At 45.3% G+C, this 18,799-nt stretch overlaps 5 protein-coding genes across 5 annotated transcripts; 4 read left to right on the top strand and 1 right to left on the bottom strand.

Moving 5' to 3' along the window:
- Positions 1-1,476: 1,476 nt before the first annotated feature.
- On the top strand, positions 1,477-3,191 carry BDW43DRAFT_299362 (putative ER to Golgi transport protein (Sly41); the record flags this gene model as incomplete). The annotated part of the gene is made up of 2 exons (XM_032044709.1): positions 1,477-1,875; positions 1,929-3,191. The coding sequence occupies 2 exons, from the start codon at positions 1,477-1,479 to the stop codon at positions 3,189-3,191; spliced, it is 1,662 nt and encodes a 553-aa protein (XP_031901460.1).
- Positions 3,192-4,019: 828 nt separating this feature from the next.
- Positions 4,020-4,653, top strand: BDW43DRAFT_272280 (uncharacterized protein; the record flags this gene model as incomplete). Its single annotated transcript, XM_032041527.1, has 3 exons — positions 4,020-4,242; positions 4,302-4,325; positions 4,382-4,653. Coding segments are annotated over exons 1-3 (212 nt in total), but the record flags the coding sequence as incomplete, so codon positions are not given.
- On the top strand, positions 4,508-6,907 carry BDW43DRAFT_49788 (putative NADH-ubiquinone oxidoreductase, subunit G). Its single transcript, XM_032050151.1, has 2 exons — positions 4,508-6,512; positions 6,572-6,907. The coding sequence occupies exons 1-2, from the start codon at positions 4,636-4,638 to the stop codon at positions 6,672-6,674; spliced, it is 1,980 nt and encodes a 659-aa protein (XP_031901458.1). The 5' UTR covers positions 4,508-4,635; the 3' UTR covers positions 6,675-6,907.
- A 6-nt stretch (positions 6,908-6,913) lies between these two features.
- Positions 6,914-8,683, bottom strand: BDW43DRAFT_49766 (uncharacterized protein). Its single transcript, XM_032050150.1, has 4 exons — positions 8,342-8,683; positions 8,044-8,264; positions 7,678-7,984; positions 6,914-7,613 (listed from the first exon to the last, which is right to left on the bottom strand). Exons 1-4 carry the CDS (start codon positions 8,502-8,504, stop codon positions 7,141-7,143), a joined length of 1,164 nt encoding a protein of 387 aa, XP_031901457.1. The 5' UTR covers positions 8,505-8,683; the 3' UTR covers positions 6,914-7,140.
- Positions 8,684-10,294: 1,611 nt separating this feature from the next.
- On the top strand, positions 10,295-13,564 carry BDW43DRAFT_49731 (putative cytokinesis regulator (Byr4)). The gene is made up of 2 exons (XM_032050149.1): positions 10,295-12,840; positions 12,891-13,564. Exons 1-2 carry the CDS (start codon positions 10,449-10,451, stop codon positions 13,457-13,459), a joined length of 2,961 nt encoding a protein of 986 aa, XP_031901456.1. The 5' UTR covers positions 10,295-10,448; the 3' UTR covers positions 13,460-13,564.
- The last annotated feature ends 5,235 nt before the right edge of the window (positions 13,565-18,799 follow it).

The following is an 18,799-nucleotide window of genomic DNA, read 5'->3' as shown; positions in this document are numbered from 1 at the left end:
ATCAAAGCGGCACACACTACCGAGCGGCACAAACTTTTGTTTCCTACCCCCTGAACCCCTGATATTCGTCAGATCAATCTATAGTATCACCAACACATTATAATGCCTCAAAAGCCATTAGATTCAGCAACTGAATCAGAAGGCAGAATTCAGCTTGCAATTCAAGCGTTTAAAGAGAGTCAATTTAAAAGCATCCGCGCAGCAGCCGCAGCATATGATATCCTATACTAGACACTTGTCTACTGAATCAGTAGTCAAAAAGCACGCCTGAATGTTCCAGTAAATAGCTAGAAACTTAAAGATTTAGAAGAAGCTTCTCTTAAGAAATGGATTCTTGATATGGATAAGCATAGCCTCCCTCCGACTCATGATATAGTACACTAAATAGCAAATCTATTACTATCTCACCGGCAGGAGTCTGAATCTGCTAGCATAAATTGGGTTTCTTGATTCATTAAGTGATACGATAAGATTATATCTAAATATACCTTTTAATATTTACAGTAGATTTAAAGTATCTAGCTTAGTTCCCTTAAATTGTTAGCAGGTACTGGATACGCTTACTACTAAGTATATTATTTCTTCATCTACTTTCTATAGGCCTTCAGACCAGGAATGGACTACAAAGACCCCTTATACTACTACTGAGATATAAAAGCAGATATAGTATATAAAACAGCTTATAAAAGTAGCTGAATCTACTATATATAAAGTTATTCTATTACAATACCAGATAACTGAGCTTTGTATAATAAATGAGAAACAGAAGTGAAAGCGCGCAGCCTCTAGATTCTATATTGCTACTAGAGAGGTACTGACAGGGACTGAAGACTAGCTAGCAACTTGCTCAAGAAACTATATAGATAATAGGATTTGGGGATACCAGTTCCTAAAAAGCGTGCACCATCACGATGCAGTAACTGCCATCAAATTGGTCATATTAGAACTAGCTGCCCTAGTAGAAAATAAATTTTCTTTATATATAAACAGAGCATTATTTTAACTGCGTGGTAGTGAGATATCTCCTAGGTTTTGGACCGTGGCCAAATTGTGTGCCGCCCGATGTTACACATATTTGGTGACTAATTTTCCAGGTGTTTAGTACCCCTTAAGTCCTGGGATGTCGTGGGAGTCTGGATCCCCCACCGTGTTTTCGTTCTGAAAGTTCATTCGTCAGAGGGGATTCGTCATCCAACCAGTGGAGATTGGACACTCCGTACCGAAACCGCAAATGATACGAGACTGCTAATACTCCATTCTTTCTCCGAGTTTACTTAGTAAAGTGTGGCTATATTACCATCCCGCGAGAGTCTGCTTTGAGGGGAAATTTACCCTGAGGGAGCCCGAGCAGCTGTGTCTTCCTAAATTTCTGTCCATACGTATTACAACGGGCGTATGTTTGGCCGCTCGATTTTACCTTCTAGTCCTGAGAACTAATCATAACCACATGAATACTCAGTTACCAAGTGATTTGGAATGACTACAGCCATCGTGACTGGTACTGGACGGCGTTCTTCTATACGGCAGCCAGAATTGCAGACTGCGACGGTTGTTTCTACTTCACAATCAATGACTACTAGCCCGGTAGACAAGTTCCCGCAGTTCAAGGACGACCTATACGAAACAACTGCACAGCCAAGAGAGCCCCATTCTAATTCTGCGATTAATTATACACCAAGTGATCGATGGGAACCGCGGAAGATAACTCACTTCTCCCCAGACTATACAAACGGGACTATCAGGCCTTCAAAGCATAGGCCGAGAAAGAGCATCAGCGAAGCTATCAGCACCATACGGACACGCAACGCCAGCGTGAGTGCTAACGCACAAGAATTAGCCCAAGCCCTGCGGGCGCCAGTATCATATAAGCTAATAGTATGGTAGAATCCTTCATGCTTTGTCGGGAACTATGGCTCACATTTACTTAGACTCTCTGTCTTATTTGGTACACGACCTCCGCTCTGACTAACACATCGTCGAAATCCATCCTCAATGCACTTCCAAAACCAATAACCCTTACAATTGTGCAATTTGCATTTGTTTCGATATGGTGCTTGCTACTGTCATATCTCTCGATGATGCTACCCTGGCTCAGAAATAGTATACCAGCCCTCAAGAACGGTATACATTATCCTTCACGCGATATCATAATGACTGCTCTACCTCTAGCAGTATTTCAGCTAGCAGGTCATATACTAAGCTCCATGGCCACTTCTCAAATACCTGTTTCACTGGTTCATACAATCAAGGGGCTGTCGCCTCTGTTTACAGTCTTAGCATACCGCGTGTTTTTTCGCATCCGATATGCCAGTGCTACCTACCTATCACTCGTTCCGTTGACTTTAGGTGTTATGCTTGCTTGTTCGACTGGATTTTCCACCAATTTTTTTGGGATAGGGTGCGCACTGGTTGCGGCTTTGGTCTTCGTCTCCCAAAACATCTTCTCCAAGAAGCTGTTCAATGAAGCATCGCGCACGGAATTGGACACACAGCTAGCTGGTCGACGGAAACTGGACAAGTTGAATTTACTTTACTATTGTTCCGGATTAGCCTTCATCCTGACACTGCCAATATGGGTTCTCTGCGAGGGTTATCCTTTACTCGCAGATGTAATGCAGGACGGATCTATTTCCCTGTCAGGGAAGAAAGGCTCCTTGGATCATGGTCCACTGTTATTTGAGTTCGTGTTTAACGGCGTCTCCCATTTTGCACAGAACATCTTAGCATTCGTTCTATTGTCCATGATATCGCCGGTCTCCTATTCAGTCGCATCCTTGGTCAAAAGGGTATTTGTCATTGTCGTTGCGATTGTATGGTTTGGCAATTCAACCACTGCTATACAGGCATTCGGTATTGCCCTTACATTTATTGGGCTTTACCTCTACGATCGGAACAGCCATGACGATCTAGCGGACCAAAGGGCGAACGCCGACCACTTTCGCGTGAAGGAAAGTGTACTTCCCTTAAACATCCGGAATACAGCAAAAACATGGGAATCACACGGCTATGTTTTTCCTCCCGGGAAGAATATTGAACGCCAATTTTCGGATGACACCCTCTCTCATCCAAATAACCCAAAGAAGGAAGACGATGCACTCGGCCGCGTTCGCCCCAGGGGAAGTAGTAATGCAAGGGTATGGTTACCACCTGGCACGAGGCAAGAGACGACTTGGCAGTTAAAAGGCTCTTAGCTGATCTTTTGACTTTGACTCTCATGATCTTTAGTTATTCCACTAGCCATGATGGAGTTGCGTCCCAACAAGCTTTGGTTGTATCATATCCCAGTGCCAATGGTCAGTCATAGGGCAAATTTTGTTTCTTAATTTATTCCTTTTGGATTAATATAGAAGACACCATGATGTTAGATGTAAATGTTCCAAACAAAAATTTTCAGAATCCAGCGAAATTTGGGATGTTGGGTTTCTAACATGATTCATTTTACAACGAAACAAAGGTAAACTGCTCCGTGCGATGGGTGATTTGGATTTTGGTACCTTTGCTTCGGGTTAAGTACTAGTCCTTCGAGTTAACGATCTAATCAGAAAATTCGCTTCATATTAAAATTTCGAGACATTTCATTCTGTGCGTTTACTAGTAAATGTGATCAGATGGAAGAAACGCCAAGCCCATCCTATGTACAAAAAGCTAGCTGCGCTGTCAACTGCATCAATAGATGTGAAAGTAGGAAATGTGGTCACTGTTAGTAAAGAACTATACCTTCATCAGGTGGCCACATCAACAAGATGGGATAACCTTAAGGAGCTCCAGCTCAGTGCGTTTATTCTTGGGATATGTAGTAGAGGAGGAAGGGACGGAGGAAAACCCTACCACCTACAATAATCATGCCCGTGAATGAGTTTATTATGGAGAAGAGAAAAAGAAAACACAAACGGGCAATTAGAAAACACAATTAAAAGGTGTGGCCCGGATGAAATGGTTTGCCGGATAACCGAACCAATACGAAGCCGGCAATTTGCGAGTGACGCCCCGACTGGCAGAATCCGAACAGGCCAAAAGTGCTCTCTCAAGAACACCAGCTCTTCAAGCTCTGCATTGGGCATCTCATCCATCCATTTTCTCTTTCAATTCCCCCCTTTTTCTTTCCTACACCTGTACTTCCTCACAGAATGCGGCCGCAGCTGTTTCGTGCGGCCGCCCGGTCTGTCCGGGTCCCAAAGGTCAACAATCTTAGGTCCTTTGCGACGACAGCCCCTCGCCCTGCTGAAGTGGAACTCACAATTGGTATTATCTAGTAAATTCCTTATTTCAGTATCTTTAGTTGCTGACTCTTGTGGCTCTAGATGGCAAAAAGGTCTCGGTAGAAGGTGATTTACACTGCCAATAAGTGGTTCTAACTATCCCTGCTTACACCCTTCCACAGCCGGCTCAGCTCTTATTCAAGCTTGCGAGAAAGCGGGCGCGACAATTCCAAGGTATGGAGGCGTGCAACTTAGATGAACGGCTAATGTTAACTGATAACAACAGATACTGTTATCATGAGTATGCTGAACCCTCCTTGGGAAGGTTACGTTTGTATCCACTGCTAACATGACAAAAGAAAACTTATGATCGCAGGAAATTGTACGTTCTATTTTAACAAACATATAAGGCTTTACTAACCTTTCTACAGGCCGTATGTGTCTAGTCGAAGTTGAACGTGCTCCAAAACCAGTGGCATCGTGTGCTTGGCCTGTACAGCCGGGAATGAACGTCAAGACCAACTCACCGCTTGTCCATAAAGCGAGGGAGGGTGTGATGGAATTCCTCCTCGCCAATCACCCTCTCGATTGCCCCATCTGTGACCAGGGTGGTGAATGTGATCTTCAGGACCAGTCAATGCGTTATGGCGCCGACCGTGGGCGTTTCCATGAGGTTGGTGGCAAGCGAGCTGTGGAAGATAAGAACATCGGGCCTTTAGTCAAGACGTCTATGAATAGGTGTATTCATTGTACCCGCTGCGTTCGATTCATGAACGACGTTGCCGGTGCTCCGGAACTTGGGACTACCGGCAGGGGGAATGATATGCAGATCGGCACATATCTGGAAAAGAACCTCGACTCAGAGCTTTCCGGCAATATCATCGATCTTTGCCCTGTCGGTGCTCTTACATCGAAACCATATGCCTTCCGTGCTCGTCCATGGGAATTGAAGCACACCGAATCTATCGACGTCCACGATGCTTTAGGCTCCAATATCCGGATAGATAGCAGGGGCATGGAGGTCATGCGGATACTTCCGAGACTCAATGATGACATCAACGAAGAATGGATTAACGATAAATCACGATTCGCGTGTGATGGCTTGAAAACTCAGAGGCTTACGACACCACTCATCCGTAGGGAAGGGAAATTCGTTCCGGCGACCTGGGAACAAGCCCTGACCGAGATTTCCTCTGCTCGTCAGAAGCTCCAGCTCAAGGAAAATGAGTTCAAGGCTGTTGCGGGACATCTCGTAGACGCAGAATCACTTGTTGCCATGAAAGACCTGGCTAACAAACTTGGTTCTGATAATCTTGCCCTGGATCAACCGGGTGGCAGTTCGCCCATTGCCCACGGTATTGATATTCGTTCGAATTATCTCTTTAACTCCAAAATCTACGGCATTGAAGAGGCTGATGCTATTCTTCTGGTTGCTGCAAATCCCCGCCACGAAGCTTCTGTCCTTAACGCCCGCATCCGCAAACAGTATCTGCGGTCTGACCTCGAGATTGGACTCGTCGGCGAAGAGTTCGAGAGTACCTTCGATTTTGAGCATCTTGGTTCTGATGTTTCTGCTCTGAAAGCAGCTCTTTCAGGAAAGTTTGGCGAAAAGCTTGCCTCCGCCAAGCGACCCATGGTCATTGTTGGTAGCGCTGCAGTTGAACACCCGGATTCCAAAGCGATATTTGAGACAGTCGGCAGCTTTGTGGAGAAGCATTCAAGCACCTTCAATACCTCCGAATGGCAAGGGTATAACGTTCTTCAGCGTGCTGCATCTCGTGCTGCTGCGTACGAAGTCGGCTTCACTACACCGTCTCCAGAAGTTGCTCAGACTAAGCCTAAGATGGTTTGGCTCTTGGGTGCCGACGAAGTCAATCAGACAGAAATCCCCAATGATGCCTTTGTCATTTATCAGGGACACCATGGTGATCGCGGTGCTCAGCTCGCTGATGTTGTGCTTCCTGGAGCTGCTTATACAGAGAAGTCCGGTACCTACATTAATACTGAGGGACGTGTACAAGTTACTCGTGCAGCCACTTCATTGCCTGGTGCTGCACGCGATGACTGGAAGATCATTCGTGCCACCAGTGAGTTCCTTGACGCGCCTCTTCCATACGACGACATTGAAGCTCTTCGCGACCGTATGGAAGAGATTAGTCCTGTGATGCGTCGGTACGACGTTGTGGAGTCAACTTCCCTCGGCTCATTGAGCAAGGTTCAACTAGTCGACCAGAACAAGGGCACCCAGCCAACTCTAGCTCCTTTCAAGAAGATTATCGATGACTTCTATTTTACCGACTCTATTTCTCGGAGGTACGTGTTTCTATAAACCTTCTTATGTAATGTTTTTTTAGTTTCTAACTGTATTATAGTTCACCAACCATGGCCCGATGCTCAGCAGCTAAGGCTACGGGGAATCCGGAGACGAACTTCATGGCTGCAGGTGAAATGTCTCCCCAGGCCTTGTATGGCTAATAGACCCTTTTGACCCAAGCATGATCTACCTAGGTCTTTTCCCTTATTTGTCCCTTGTCTAGGCGTTGTCGTTGTAACACCTATACTTATCTCGTGTTTTGTTTTTACTGTTGAACCTGCTTGTCATGTTTTGCTACCTCTTTTCCGAGATGCCTCCCATTACCCTCTGGTATAATCTATGATGTCAGTAGCGGTGAATTTGTACATAAGATCGGGGTAAAATCCAGCTTTTGGGCATATAGGTACTTTGATTCTCAAAAGTCCATTAACATACCAAGCCTGTGGGTGAAACATTGAAGAACTAAGGACGATTCACAATGCGAGGATGTCGGTTGACCATTATATATAGCACGACGAACTATGTAGAATATGAATTTCAACAAAAGTAGCATTTGCGCAATAAACCAAGTACATTTAAAGGACGTTAAAACCAATGATACCACTGGTGACCAAATACTAATGCGAATCATAACTCATCATCATCTGTCTCACCCCCAGTTTGCTCTGCAGTATCCCGTTGCCGAAGTGTCTGTGCTTTTTGTTCTTCAACAGCAGTCTGCGCTTTCCTGGTAAATGGAAGCTCCCTTCGTGGAGGTGGGGGAACTGGTTCCTTCATTACAGGGCGATTGGTCGGTCTTCTATGTTCCAATTTATGCCATTCATCTCCACTGCTAGCTGGAACAGAGGGTACGAGAGACCCTTCATCAATGGCACTATCGCCCGCTTCTAAAGGCTGAGGTGTTGAGGTTTGGCTATCGTCCGTTTCATTGCCCTCCTCAGTATTGCTGAAGCCCACCGCTTTGTCGAGTTCCATTTTTTCGAATCCATCTTCACTCTCGGACTCATCGTCAGTCATTTCCCCGGCGGTACGCTTCGAAGCCCGATTATTTCTGGACAGTCGGAGGTGCTGATCTGACGTTGCATCCTGGATCTCAGAGACTGATTTACACCACCACAGGTCAACCGTTAAGTTCATAGTGGAGGATTTCCTGGTTGAGCTCACCTTTTTCATGGTCTACTTTTGCAGAAGACAGCAAGCGTTGCTGATTGCGGATCTTGAGTTTTTTTTGGTTCAATATTTGGACGAAATTAACGATCAGCTCTTCTTCGTGCTGAACTCTGGCAGAGACAAACTCCTCGAGCTGTTTGTTGAGTTGTTTTATTGTGTCCTCGGCGCTGCGGTAGTGAGCAAGCAAAGAAGTGAAACGCTGTTCGAGGGTCTTCGCCCTGACTGCAATGATCCCTGACCAGTCAAAGAGCTGGATAGCTTGCTGATCATTTTGTTTGAGGGTCACGGAACCAAGTCTTTGCTGTAGAACGATAATTTATCAGCGAAAGATAACCCGGATTGACACGAAAATGTACGTACAGTTATGTTCTGGACCCTTTTCCGAATAGTAATTACTAGTTCCTTGTCGTCGTCATCATTGGCATCGATAATACTAGCCGATGATTCGATGCCATACAGCGAACCAACCTTCTCGGCAGACTCTTCCAGTTGACCAAAGACATGCGACACAATTTGCACCCATTCCTCATCGTCGCCCTGGTAATTTTTGGCACGGAGTCCTTTTAGAGATGATTGACGTACTGCCCTGGTCGCTTTAGTTCTTGACAGGTTCTTTGGCCAACACATTAAACCTTAGCAGAGTGGAAGATCGGCGTACCGGTACCAGTATATGGGTTCTCCCCTTCGGTGGCAGTGATATTCAGGTCCAAAGGAGTCGATCTTATGCGAGTAATATGAGCCAGTACATACGATTCAGGAACGTCAGACCTGGGAATGCGCAAAATCCGAGGATACAGGCCAGGCTCCGTGGAAGACATCATAGTGAAATGAGAGGGAGGGACTCTGAGTATATGGTTTGGATATTGCTCTTATTATTATAATATCTCTAGAACACTGCAAAGGCCGCCTAGACCTAGAAGGTTAAAGCGCGACTCTCATGGAGCTGCAAGCTCGGTAGTGGTAGTTACTACTAGGTAGAAATGGCTGCCTGCTACCTTAGTAGTATTGGTACACACGGAGTAAATATACTATCTAGTAAATTTTAATGTACTTGGGAATTTATGTCACTGACGGAGTACTGCAAGGTCAGTGGTCCACTAGCGCACGACTTACCTGCTTGAAGTAACATTAAAAAACGGAACTCAGTCCGCTGAGTGGAGGTACTCTATATTCTGTACACTATAGTACTCCGTACTTAAGATACCAATCTACTACTCCCTTTCCCCCTTAGAATTTTATTTTATATTTTTTTTTCAGAGTTTCCCCTTCAGCCTCTATCATTATTGACAACCCGGTAATACGTGTGTAAGTTCAGGTAGAATGTAGGTCGGAATGTTGATGTAACTGGAAACCATCATCATTCCTTGGATTTTGAGAGCCGTGTTCTTTCAGTTTTCTCTATACTTGAACGCGAAAGGATATTGGTAGATATGATCAAATCGAGAGCCTCATCAAATTATTGGGGAGTATAGGTAATTAGGGTTGGGAAGAAGGAAGAATGGGGCATAAAGAGAAAACAAAGCAAAAGAATAAATTTATAACGTTGCTAAAGAGACTTGCTTCTCTCTCATACCAGTGCCTAACTAGTCCAAAGAAAGATGATTAGGCCAGTATTGTACCTACCTTATGTACCATGCTACTATATTTATTCTCTACCTCTCCCAAAATGGATTCTCACATCTGATACGCCACTACAGTCAGCGTACACATCGAATGTTTGACCCTAGCTACCGGAGCAACACTCCATCAACATATTGTAGTAGGCCTTAAGATAGAGATACTACCTCTGCCGAACGCATCCAACGGCTTGTGGATCCATGTGAGCGTCGGAGCAACAATACTAGCAATAATCAGACTAATAATACGCTATACTCGGTACTACGAAGTGATTAGTGCCACCGAACCCAAACTAGAGATGCGACTAGTGAACAATAATAGTACTCAGTCTCTCTCTTTTCCTAATTCCACCCTTTTTCCTGTTGTTTAATCTTCCCCCCCCTCCTCCCCTCCCTCCCCCTTTTGTCCGTCAGTCCTCGATCACTATTTTCTCAAACAAAACAATAAAAATAAAAAAGGGGGGACAGTGTATGTGTGTGTGTATGTCAGAGAGAGAGAACAGAGACACAGGAGGTGAACAGGAAGAAGACGACGACGAGGGAACAATACAGAAGGGACCTATCTTAACACGTCCCTTTGTAACCGCCTACAATTTGAATTTCTAACGGAGGCTTCCTAGTTGGGATATGTCCTCCAGATCAGTGGTCGTTAGCCCAACCCCTTGTTCCATAACGTTCAAACAACATCTCCTCTCGGGGGAATCCTCCAGCCACCACCACGGTTACGACCACTTCACACGCGGACCGGCACGATTGCTAGGTATCAGCCTCGTGTCTGGTGATTTCCTCCGCACGCCGGGTCGCCATTTCTTGCTCAACCGGAGAGACGCCCAATCTTGAACGCGACGTCGCTTTTGACCTGTCCACCACCCGATTACGATTCGATTACTTCAACTTTCTCAGTCCCAAGTGAAAGAAATTAGAGGCTTCAGGAGGAGGAAGACACACAAAACCCCGAAAATAAAAAGCCCGCATCCAATTAGTAGACAGAAAAATCCACCTGCAACGTCTCTTCAATTCAGCCGATTCCACGGAATGACATTCCTTTTTCTGTCAATACAGTAGGTTTCAACGCCGGATATCCCTGGACCTTCCCTCCAGACATATAATCTATACTTCCAGCTTGTTCAACATCTTTCCCGCGCTACCATGGAATCATCAACGCTTCAAGTACGGCGTGGGGATGAGGAGATAGTCGAATGCTGGGACGATGATGAAGACCTACAGTGCTACGAGGACATCCAATTGCGCACCGCATCAAGTGCTACATCGGTAACTAATTCGTCTATTCGCCGGTCTGGGCATCGGGATTCGATATCTTCTCGTCGTTCCGGACGCTCCGATCTCGACTCCAACGCGGGCGGTGACGAGGATTGGCAGGTCCAGCTACTAGACAATGAAGAAGGTGTAAGCGAAGAGGCGATAGCTTCTGCGAAGAGTGCTGGAATTCCTTTACCTACAAACTTACCCAGGTCTGCTCTCGTTGGGGGTACTATTAAACGTCTCGGACGGAGGAAACCTAAGCAAAATTTCGATGATTGGTCTGAAGACATGGAATTCCCGGGGCCTGAAGGTGTATTGGAATTGAAGTGTCCGCAGGAGTCGACGTTTCCTGAGTCCCTTCGGCAGATTAGCTCTGTTGCTGCAAGCCCTATAAAAACCTCGGCTTCGCCTTTCTGGGGTGATGATGACATTTCTTTCCATTTGCAGTCGGCACTCGCCAATTTGGATAGCTACCAAATCGATGACAGTGTCAATAGTGTTGATGATATTCCTACAATTAGAGCCCCGGGATCTCGGTCTCCCCAGAGGGCTGGTCTTCTTGGCCACCCGAAGCCGGACCAACAGAATCAAAACCTAGACAATTTTGAGGAGGATTTCGAGATACCGGCGAATGGCTTCCCTTTACAGCTATCACATCGCAAGGTTCACTCGAGAATTACAAGCCCAACACCTGATGATATTGATGTTGACTGGTCTGAAGGTAGTATTGGTGTCCGGTTTGGCGGCACTACGAGAGATCATCGGTCGAATCCAAGCTCCTCAGTCTCTGTGGTCAGCCCCAGCGCTTCTAGCTGTTTAACCGCCGAGAGTGAGGATGAGGGACTGGAAGGTCTCATCATCCCGGAAGGACCTTTGGATCTGGAAACCTCTTTAAGGAAGCGACAGGAACCGAGATGTGTAAGCCTAAGCAATTCGGAACCGGTGAAGGCAAGCCACGAATCAGCCAACCCTGATAACTTCTTCTCGGGCATTGAAATCGAGGGCGATGATGCTTTTGACTCTAAGAGACTTTCGATAAATCCAAACGTCAAATGCAAGACAGAACGTCCTAGCAGCCCAGTGAGGCGTTCAGCAACTACTCTTACATTCACGCCCACAACAGTTTCCCCAAAGACCCGGATACCCCGTCTTTCTGGTCATGATCGTCCGCACTCGACACACCTAGAAACTGTTTCAGAAAGCGGAGCTCCTCTATCGAATTTTCGAAGCCCCCCGTCGCGAACTGGCGGGCATTCTTCCCATATGTCACTATCTAGTCTTGCGACATCTGGATGTACATCAATGCCCCCTATCACCTCAACTCCGAGTATGCGGCTCGTCGGTACCCGAGCTGTAAAGGGAACTACCAGTAGTGAGCGTATCACCGCCGGGAATCAACTACTAAAAAAGAAACGATCAATGCCATCGATGAGGAGCACACAGCAGGCAGCATTGTCTTCTTGTCAGCGTTCCCCTTCTCGGCAAGAAGGACCAAGTTTTTCTTCTATTCGACCAAAAACTCCAGTTGATCGCACAGGGGGTGACCCAAGGTCGCTGAGCCGTAGATCACAAGCACCATTCATCCCAGCGGGAGCATCAGAAAACCAGTCACATCATGCCAGCGTCAAAAATTACCGGCAGCCCCGTCGAACAAACTCAGATAGTTCCAATGACACATTCACTTCACAAGCTCCATCTCGCATGTCACGGTCGAGTCGCCATGATGCCTTCAGCAATGCTGTAAATGACTCAAGCCCCGAGACCCTAATCGCTTCCACAAAGAGAACCCTTACTCGACCAGCCCGTCGGCGTAACTTTGGTGACGGTACTGAATTGGCGTCGTTCGATGATTTGCCTACATCTACCTCAACAGAAAGCAGATTCGTCAAGCTTCCCTCTGGGCGTGGGGCCCCGCGGTCGCTCAGAAGTAGGCTAAACCGGAGCCACACCATTCCATCAAGGATAGAAGCACCAACTCCCCAACAACCGGTACCAGGCATTGCCCCAAAGTCCCAAGATTCCACACCAAGATTTGCGCGGGACACCAACGCTTCAAGAAACGCAAGAGAGCAACGCATAGCCTCAATGGCGTTTAATGCGAAAAGTCGTGAAAGTCAATCTTTTACTTCTTTGAACGCAGTTTGGAAAACACAAACAGTCTCGCGTGTTCCTTCAAGCTCGTCTACTGTAAGAAGCAGAAAAGGTAGACAGGCCACCATGACTGGATTCAAACCACATTTAATCAAACCTTTGGGGGCAGGCGTCCAAGAGCCCAAATGTAAGTTGATTCTCTACTTGTCATAGTAAACTATGGGCTAACTCGCCTAGCTATAAACGGCATGCAGTACAACCCCGCCGCTTTCCGTTGGGAAGGAAATGAAGGCTTGATCCAGGGATTTGAAACAGACTCACCTAAGTCACCAAAACCAGCTCCAGCTCTCATCACTAATGTTGGTGCGATGCAGAATGTGCAGGTTGTCGGGGGAATGGTGTTCGACCCACGACGTATGTGCTGGCTCAAAATGGCGCCCCTGCAGCCTGGGACAAAGGGCTTGGTGGCTGTCCAGGATGAGGATGACGTTTTCGCTGGCCTTGGCGACCTGGAAGACAAGGCCGGAAATTCTAGACTACGGAACTCAAGTGCCTATTATGACCTTGGTTTTGGTGCGAGCGGCGATGACCGAAGCTGCGGAGACTCTTCAGACGAGTGGCCCATGACGGAAGAATTTGACGTTGGTCCAGAATTCATCAGGCGTCAGCGCGCCGAAGAAGAAAAATGGAGGCGCAAGGTTGACAAATGGATCAGCTTTGATCGTATGAAATTTGGAGATGGCTGGCGATGGGCTATTCGAGACTTGGTGCAATTCAACAGCGCTCGGGACCACGATAGTGGGTAATTTATGAGGGACATACTCATACTCCCCTCTGCCGTGGGTGGAAAGAGAAGAAAGAGAGAGAGAAAAGAAAAGAAATATGGGGGGGAGGAAAGAACTTGAGGAAGCAGTGATACCCATAGGATACAATGGAGTATACCCCATTGGTCAATGTTCCACCTTCAAGATTTGTGATATTTTGATGATGGTAAGAAACGTTTTGACGATAACGGGATGGCCTTGATTGCAGTTGAGACTGTTATGGGCATCCCCCATGAGGTTATGATGAAAAGACATGGACTTCCTGACCTTAATGAACTGGTCGCTGCTACGATATCTCTCTCTGCCTGCTTCCTTTTAAGTAGGTTGCCATTGTTGCCCTACGAGAGTATCTATATATGATACTAAGAAGTGAGGGTTTTATGTACTTATAATTGCTACGGTATATACCTTTTCGTGTAAATGATCCAAATTTTCAGGCAATTAAACCCTAGGCCTGACTGTATGTTCAACGAGCGACTTGGAAAGTCCATCCGACATGGAATCACCTTGATTGTAGTAAACAATTGTAATAAAATCAGATATGGCAATTTCTTTCTTTTCTTTTCTTTTTTAAATATTACAAATACAAATAATAATTTGGTGATCATTTTTTTTTTATATTTTGCTTGTGTCAGCTTGCAAAACATACAACACACAAAGGAATTTATTTTGGCCGGTAAACAAGAAAAAAAGGCAACATACAGTTATTGACGCCGTTAACCAATACCTACGCGAACAAAGCTACACAACCCCCCTCCACCCCTACCAGTAAATGGTCTGAATCTCCCCAAACCACACAGTATATAAGCCATAGCTGCAGATACTAGTGTCTGTGCCCCGTACGCCCTTACTGCCCAATAACTGCCAAGCAATCAAGACAAATTGATCAAGTCCAATGGATACTATACCCTGCACTGAGGCTTCCAGGAGGTTTCCCAGAACTTCCTGGCCATTTATTGGAGATTCTTAGATGTTTGCTTGTTAAGTCCTCTGGTGGTTCATCTTACTTTGCTCTGATTAACATGGGTCTAATCAGACTAATGTGCAGCCTGCATCTACCTAGCGGCCCTCAGCCAGCCTCCAACCTTCCCACGTAGGCATTGGAATTGTTTGTGTGACACCGCATCGGATCGACTGCAATTGGACCCGAAAGGACGACTGATCCTTTGCCTGGCCAATGATATTGCAACAGATTGGTTGCCAACACACCCAACCGCAGAGCAACCAACGGTCAAGGTAGGGTGTCATGGGCTAAAGCATCTATGGATGACCCTGATGCCCAATAAATAGTATCTATCATTTGCCCCCTGGGACCTACTAGATGTGCACGGAAGTACACAGTATACTCTGGCTCTGGACTCATTGTGCCCTATGTTTAGTGCTTTTCAGAAGCATGAGTCGAATCGCTGCCCTCTCGGGGTTGGCAGTTACTAATACCCAGACATGGACATGAGACAGGCCATTAGATCTTAGATCAAACTGGACCAAGAAATACTAATGTGAGCACTCCGAACATTAGAACTGCCCACCCTAAAATTCTAGAACACTGATTGGGCTTTTCACCGCAAAAGCTGTCTACCAGCCACGTATTCAGCATCGAGGAATTCCATCATGTATTATTTGCTGGGGATGCTTTACATGTCTCTCCTCACCCTTGTCCCTGTGCGGAAGCCCTAACTTGATTGGGTTTCCCAGTTTACAAAGGCATGGGTGTAGGAAGGGAAGCGATGGCAAGACCTACACCCAAAGAAGAATCTATTCATTCCACTGCTCCAACTAGACCATTCTCACCTCCTCGACGGTGTAACAATCGACAGGTCTCACGATTGACTTTGGCAGTGCCGCTGGTAACAGCGTTGGGTGATGTTCCAGCAGCACTCTAGATACGATGATAGATCCGAAGGCGTCATGCGACTCAAGCGCAAAGACTGACTCATTACGCACCACACAGAAGAAAGAAAAAGATTTGGGGGTGTGAATGTCAACTACGAAAGTGGAATCCCCACCGGACCAGCCAGGGCCATGGTCCGTTTCAGCAGAACTTAGATATAAGCACTTGCATTGGAATGAACATGAATAGTCACTAGACGGCAAAACCTACTAGAATATTTGCCAGTTCTTCGTTTGAATCCACTGGATACTACTAGCTATGGTCAATAGTAAATAGGTCCAGGCTCGTCTCCAGTTCCCGATGATAATATAATATCATACGGGCAGGTAGGGGAAGTATTGTGAAGACTCAGCTTTACGGTAGCCAGTCACCGATATTAGCTTTACCAGCTATACCAAATAGGCATACGGAATGCACATTATCCTAGGTGAATCCCTGATGAGTTGTAATAGTAAGTAATAGAAATGTGCTTCCCAAGGAACTAATAGAAATGGGATTCCATCCACTTCAGCTAACTGCAGGGGCTCTCTTCTAGACCTCCCATGTATACAAGGGAGAGGAGTGTGATTTTACTATATCCGATTAGAGTTGTTATTAGTATTTTCTCTCTGTAATATCATGAGGGGGCTTCTTATTTGATTGATGATTCTTCGGGTAACTAGAACAGCTTGGCGATGTTCATGTTCACTTTTATATGTTCCTGTGCTTACATATGCCTAAACAGGAGATAGAAAGTAATGGGTCAACCTATAATTCCAGTCAAGGCAGTACTACCGCCCTTGATACTGAAGCTCCGAGCGCAAGCCCTAGGCAATAAATTACGGAGCATGTACAGGAGTATTGTATCGATAAAATGAGATAAATAATCCCAGACGACGCATAATTTTGCTTTTCTTTCTTCTCTCCCCTCCTTCTTCATCCTTTGCCTCTATTTTCATTTTTAATTCTGATCATTTGGTTCCAATACAACCTTTTGCCAGTTTCTTCACCAATCCCTCAAGCCCTATTTACAAATGATAAAACAACGCCCATATCAGTGCAGTGTACATGGAAGTTCATGTATATATGTTTGTGTACATGTATGTAAGTATGCACATAGAGTACCTATAGTGCTGAATACTAGTGGGTAAAGCCTGTATTTTTTTCGCTCTTTCACGTCTCTACTTCAGGGTTTGTGTAGTCTAAAGTAGCCTCTACAAGACATGCCATGTAACACACTGTATTATTTTCAGGTAGTACAGTACCTAGTAATATGCATGTGCAGTACAGGCAAGCAAAAGTCAATCATGGATTATTTTCTACTGGTCTTCTGATATTGATATTGACAAAGTGAATGTTCCCTGGATGTTTCTCGATCATTATACTACTACGTATGTACTTCCTCTGTATATATATATGAGATATATATAGGTAGAGACCAATGTATAAATCAATACATTGGATGTATATACATACAAACAAAATTTAAGCGGTGAAATATATACTGCATGTATTTTACTATAGTGGTACAGTACAGCATAGTACATGCAAGGTAGGTACCTATGTACTACGTATATACATACTCTAGATAGGTAACGCGATGTATTGTATGTACCTAGGTCCCCTACTACTAGTGGGTATCCAGAGTATGCTCAATACCGCTTCATACCATACCTGACATTACCTGAATCCAACGTCATCCAAGATCGTGTTGTAAAGAAGGAGGGAAGGAGAGGGAATTAATAGGATGGAACCGGAGGAATAATCAGAGGGGAGGTGGGAAAGGATACACGCAGATATTCAGGCTTCCTCTGCTTCGGCATCCACATATAATAGGTACTGTACATACATATAATGCAAATCTTCTATCATCCTGAGCGGTGACCGAAACAATTCTTAGGTAACCAATGATAATTTTAGCAACCCTAACCCTTCTGCAGTAGCCTTTCCTGTCTATATGTGTGCATTCTACATATATCTCGCATCTTGCAGTTCACCGAGGTCATTCTTAACTGTCGCCATGTCCTACCCACAATACAATCCCTGCTGCTTAGAGCACACTATCTGATGGGACTGTATACGCAGCGGTGAGCTACTTTTATTAGGATGATGAGCCTCTCCTCCAGGGAATCTAAGCGCTTCAGGTGGGCTACTTTATAACATATTCACTGCTACCCTGCCAGCTTGTGCAGTAAACTAATTGGTAGATAAGAAGGCTGTATTTCTGGTTCATGGTTCAGGAGACACTGAATGATTACTTACTCTGCCTTGTCACTCTTGGGAACACCAACGACAAGGTAGATTGATACTTATTTCACCCTAAGGGAGAGAGTATTTGTGAATATGCATACAAAGGAACATAACGTGGGGGGTAGGGAAGAAAGAGAGCTAGAGGGGGATGGTAAGAGAGACTCAAATACCTGCCTTGAAAGTAAGAGCAAGGGAGTAGCTCTTCAGTGCAGCCAATAACAGGTGATTCCCTACTTTTCAGGGTAAGTTCAGACGGACAGACTATACCCTTCCCTTCACCTAGAGGAAATCAGTTCTCAGACACAGCATATGAGAGCATTGATTGCTCCTCGACGTATGCGCCTGGAGACCTGCAAGTTGACTGCTGGAAAAATGAGTAAACCTGAACTGTATCACCAGCATCTTCTACTTGAGCCATAAACTCTTGGTAGTGGTATGTGTCAAGGTTCTCTCGGCCATGGTTTCTTCTTAATCTTTTGTTTTACCATGATATTTCTCTTCCCCTCCCTATATAGGTATTTTTATTTGTATACGTCTTTCTTTTCTTTTCCTTCTTTCTTTTTTGCTCTTTCCCCTCCATAACCCAGGGGATGTTTATCTCCTTTATCGAGCAAAGGGCTTCTTAGAGACATGGAATAGTCCTATTGCCTACGCCCCTCTCTCTTCGTCCGTGAGTGTTTACCAACATTATTCCTTCTTTTGAATCTCTCTTTTATTTACTATTCACTATATATGGTTGTTTAATTGTCTGATTTCCTGATCCTTGTCAGTTCCACGAGTCCTATTCTCCACCAACCTCCGCGTCTTTTTCCTTTTCTTTTTAAATCAATTTCGTTGCCTGTATTGTTTCTGAAGGGCTTATTGCATTTGGTTTTTTCTGCCCCTTTTCTCTCCCTCTGCCTCTCTTCTCCCTTCTGCATTAGGTACCTTGCAGAGTCTTCCTTGGGCCTATTCTTTGTTAGCCTCAATGCTATATCCCCTCTCTATATTCCTTTTCATATGTCGAAGTTGATAATACTCCATTATTGCCTTATTCCTTGCCCAGGAAATCTAGATACTGTCAGCTGTCGCCGATGCCTCGATCTTCCTCGAGGTTACCTTGCATCGTTCAAGGGTAGGGTGTCATGGTCTTGCTCATACATATCACGCAGCTCCTCTCTATATGCTATTCACACTGGCCTTTCACCCAAAGCTCCTAGCTT

This window comes from Aspergillus alliaceus, assembly GCF_009176365.1.
Source record: "Aspergillus alliaceus strain CBS 536.65 unplaced genomic scaffold BDW43scaffold_15, whole genome shotgun sequence".
Lineage (NCBI taxonomy): Eukaryota > Fungi > Ascomycota > Eurotiomycetes > Eurotiales > Aspergillaceae > Aspergillus > Aspergillus alliaceus.
This window is presented reverse-complemented; position numbering and strand designations above follow the sequence as displayed.

Excerpts from the sequence above, each read along its gene's own strand:
- BDW43DRAFT_49788 (XM_032050151.1), top strand. The coding sequence starts at position 4,636 with ATGTGTCTAGTCGAAGTTGAACGTGCTCCAAAACCAGTGGCATCGTGT. Across the intron at positions 6,513-6,571 it reads ACCGACTCTATTTCTCGGAG|TTCACCAACCATGGCCCGAT; the intron begins GTACGTGTTTCT and ends ACTGTATTATAG.
- BDW43DRAFT_49766 (XM_032050150.1), bottom strand. The coding sequence starts at position 8,504 with ATGATGTCTTCCACGGAGCCTGGCCTGTATCCTCGGATTTTGCGCATT. Across the intron at positions 7,985-8,043 it reads AAAGGGTCCAGAACATAACT|CAAAGACTTGGTTCCGTGAC; the intron begins GTACGTACATTT and ends ATCGTTCTACAG. Across the intron at positions 7,614-7,677 it reads AAAAGTAGACCATGAAAAAG|TCTCTGAGATCCAGGATGCA; the intron begins GTGAGCTCAACC and ends GGTGTAAATCAG.
- BDW43DRAFT_49731 (XM_032050149.1), top strand. The coding sequence starts at position 10,449 with ATGGAATCATCAACGCTTCAAGTACGGCGTGGGGATGAGGAGATAGTC. Across the intron at positions 12,841-12,890 it reads AGGCGTCCAAGAGCCCAAAT|CTATAAACGGCATGCAGTAC; the intron begins GTAAGTTGATTC and ends TAACTCGCCTAG.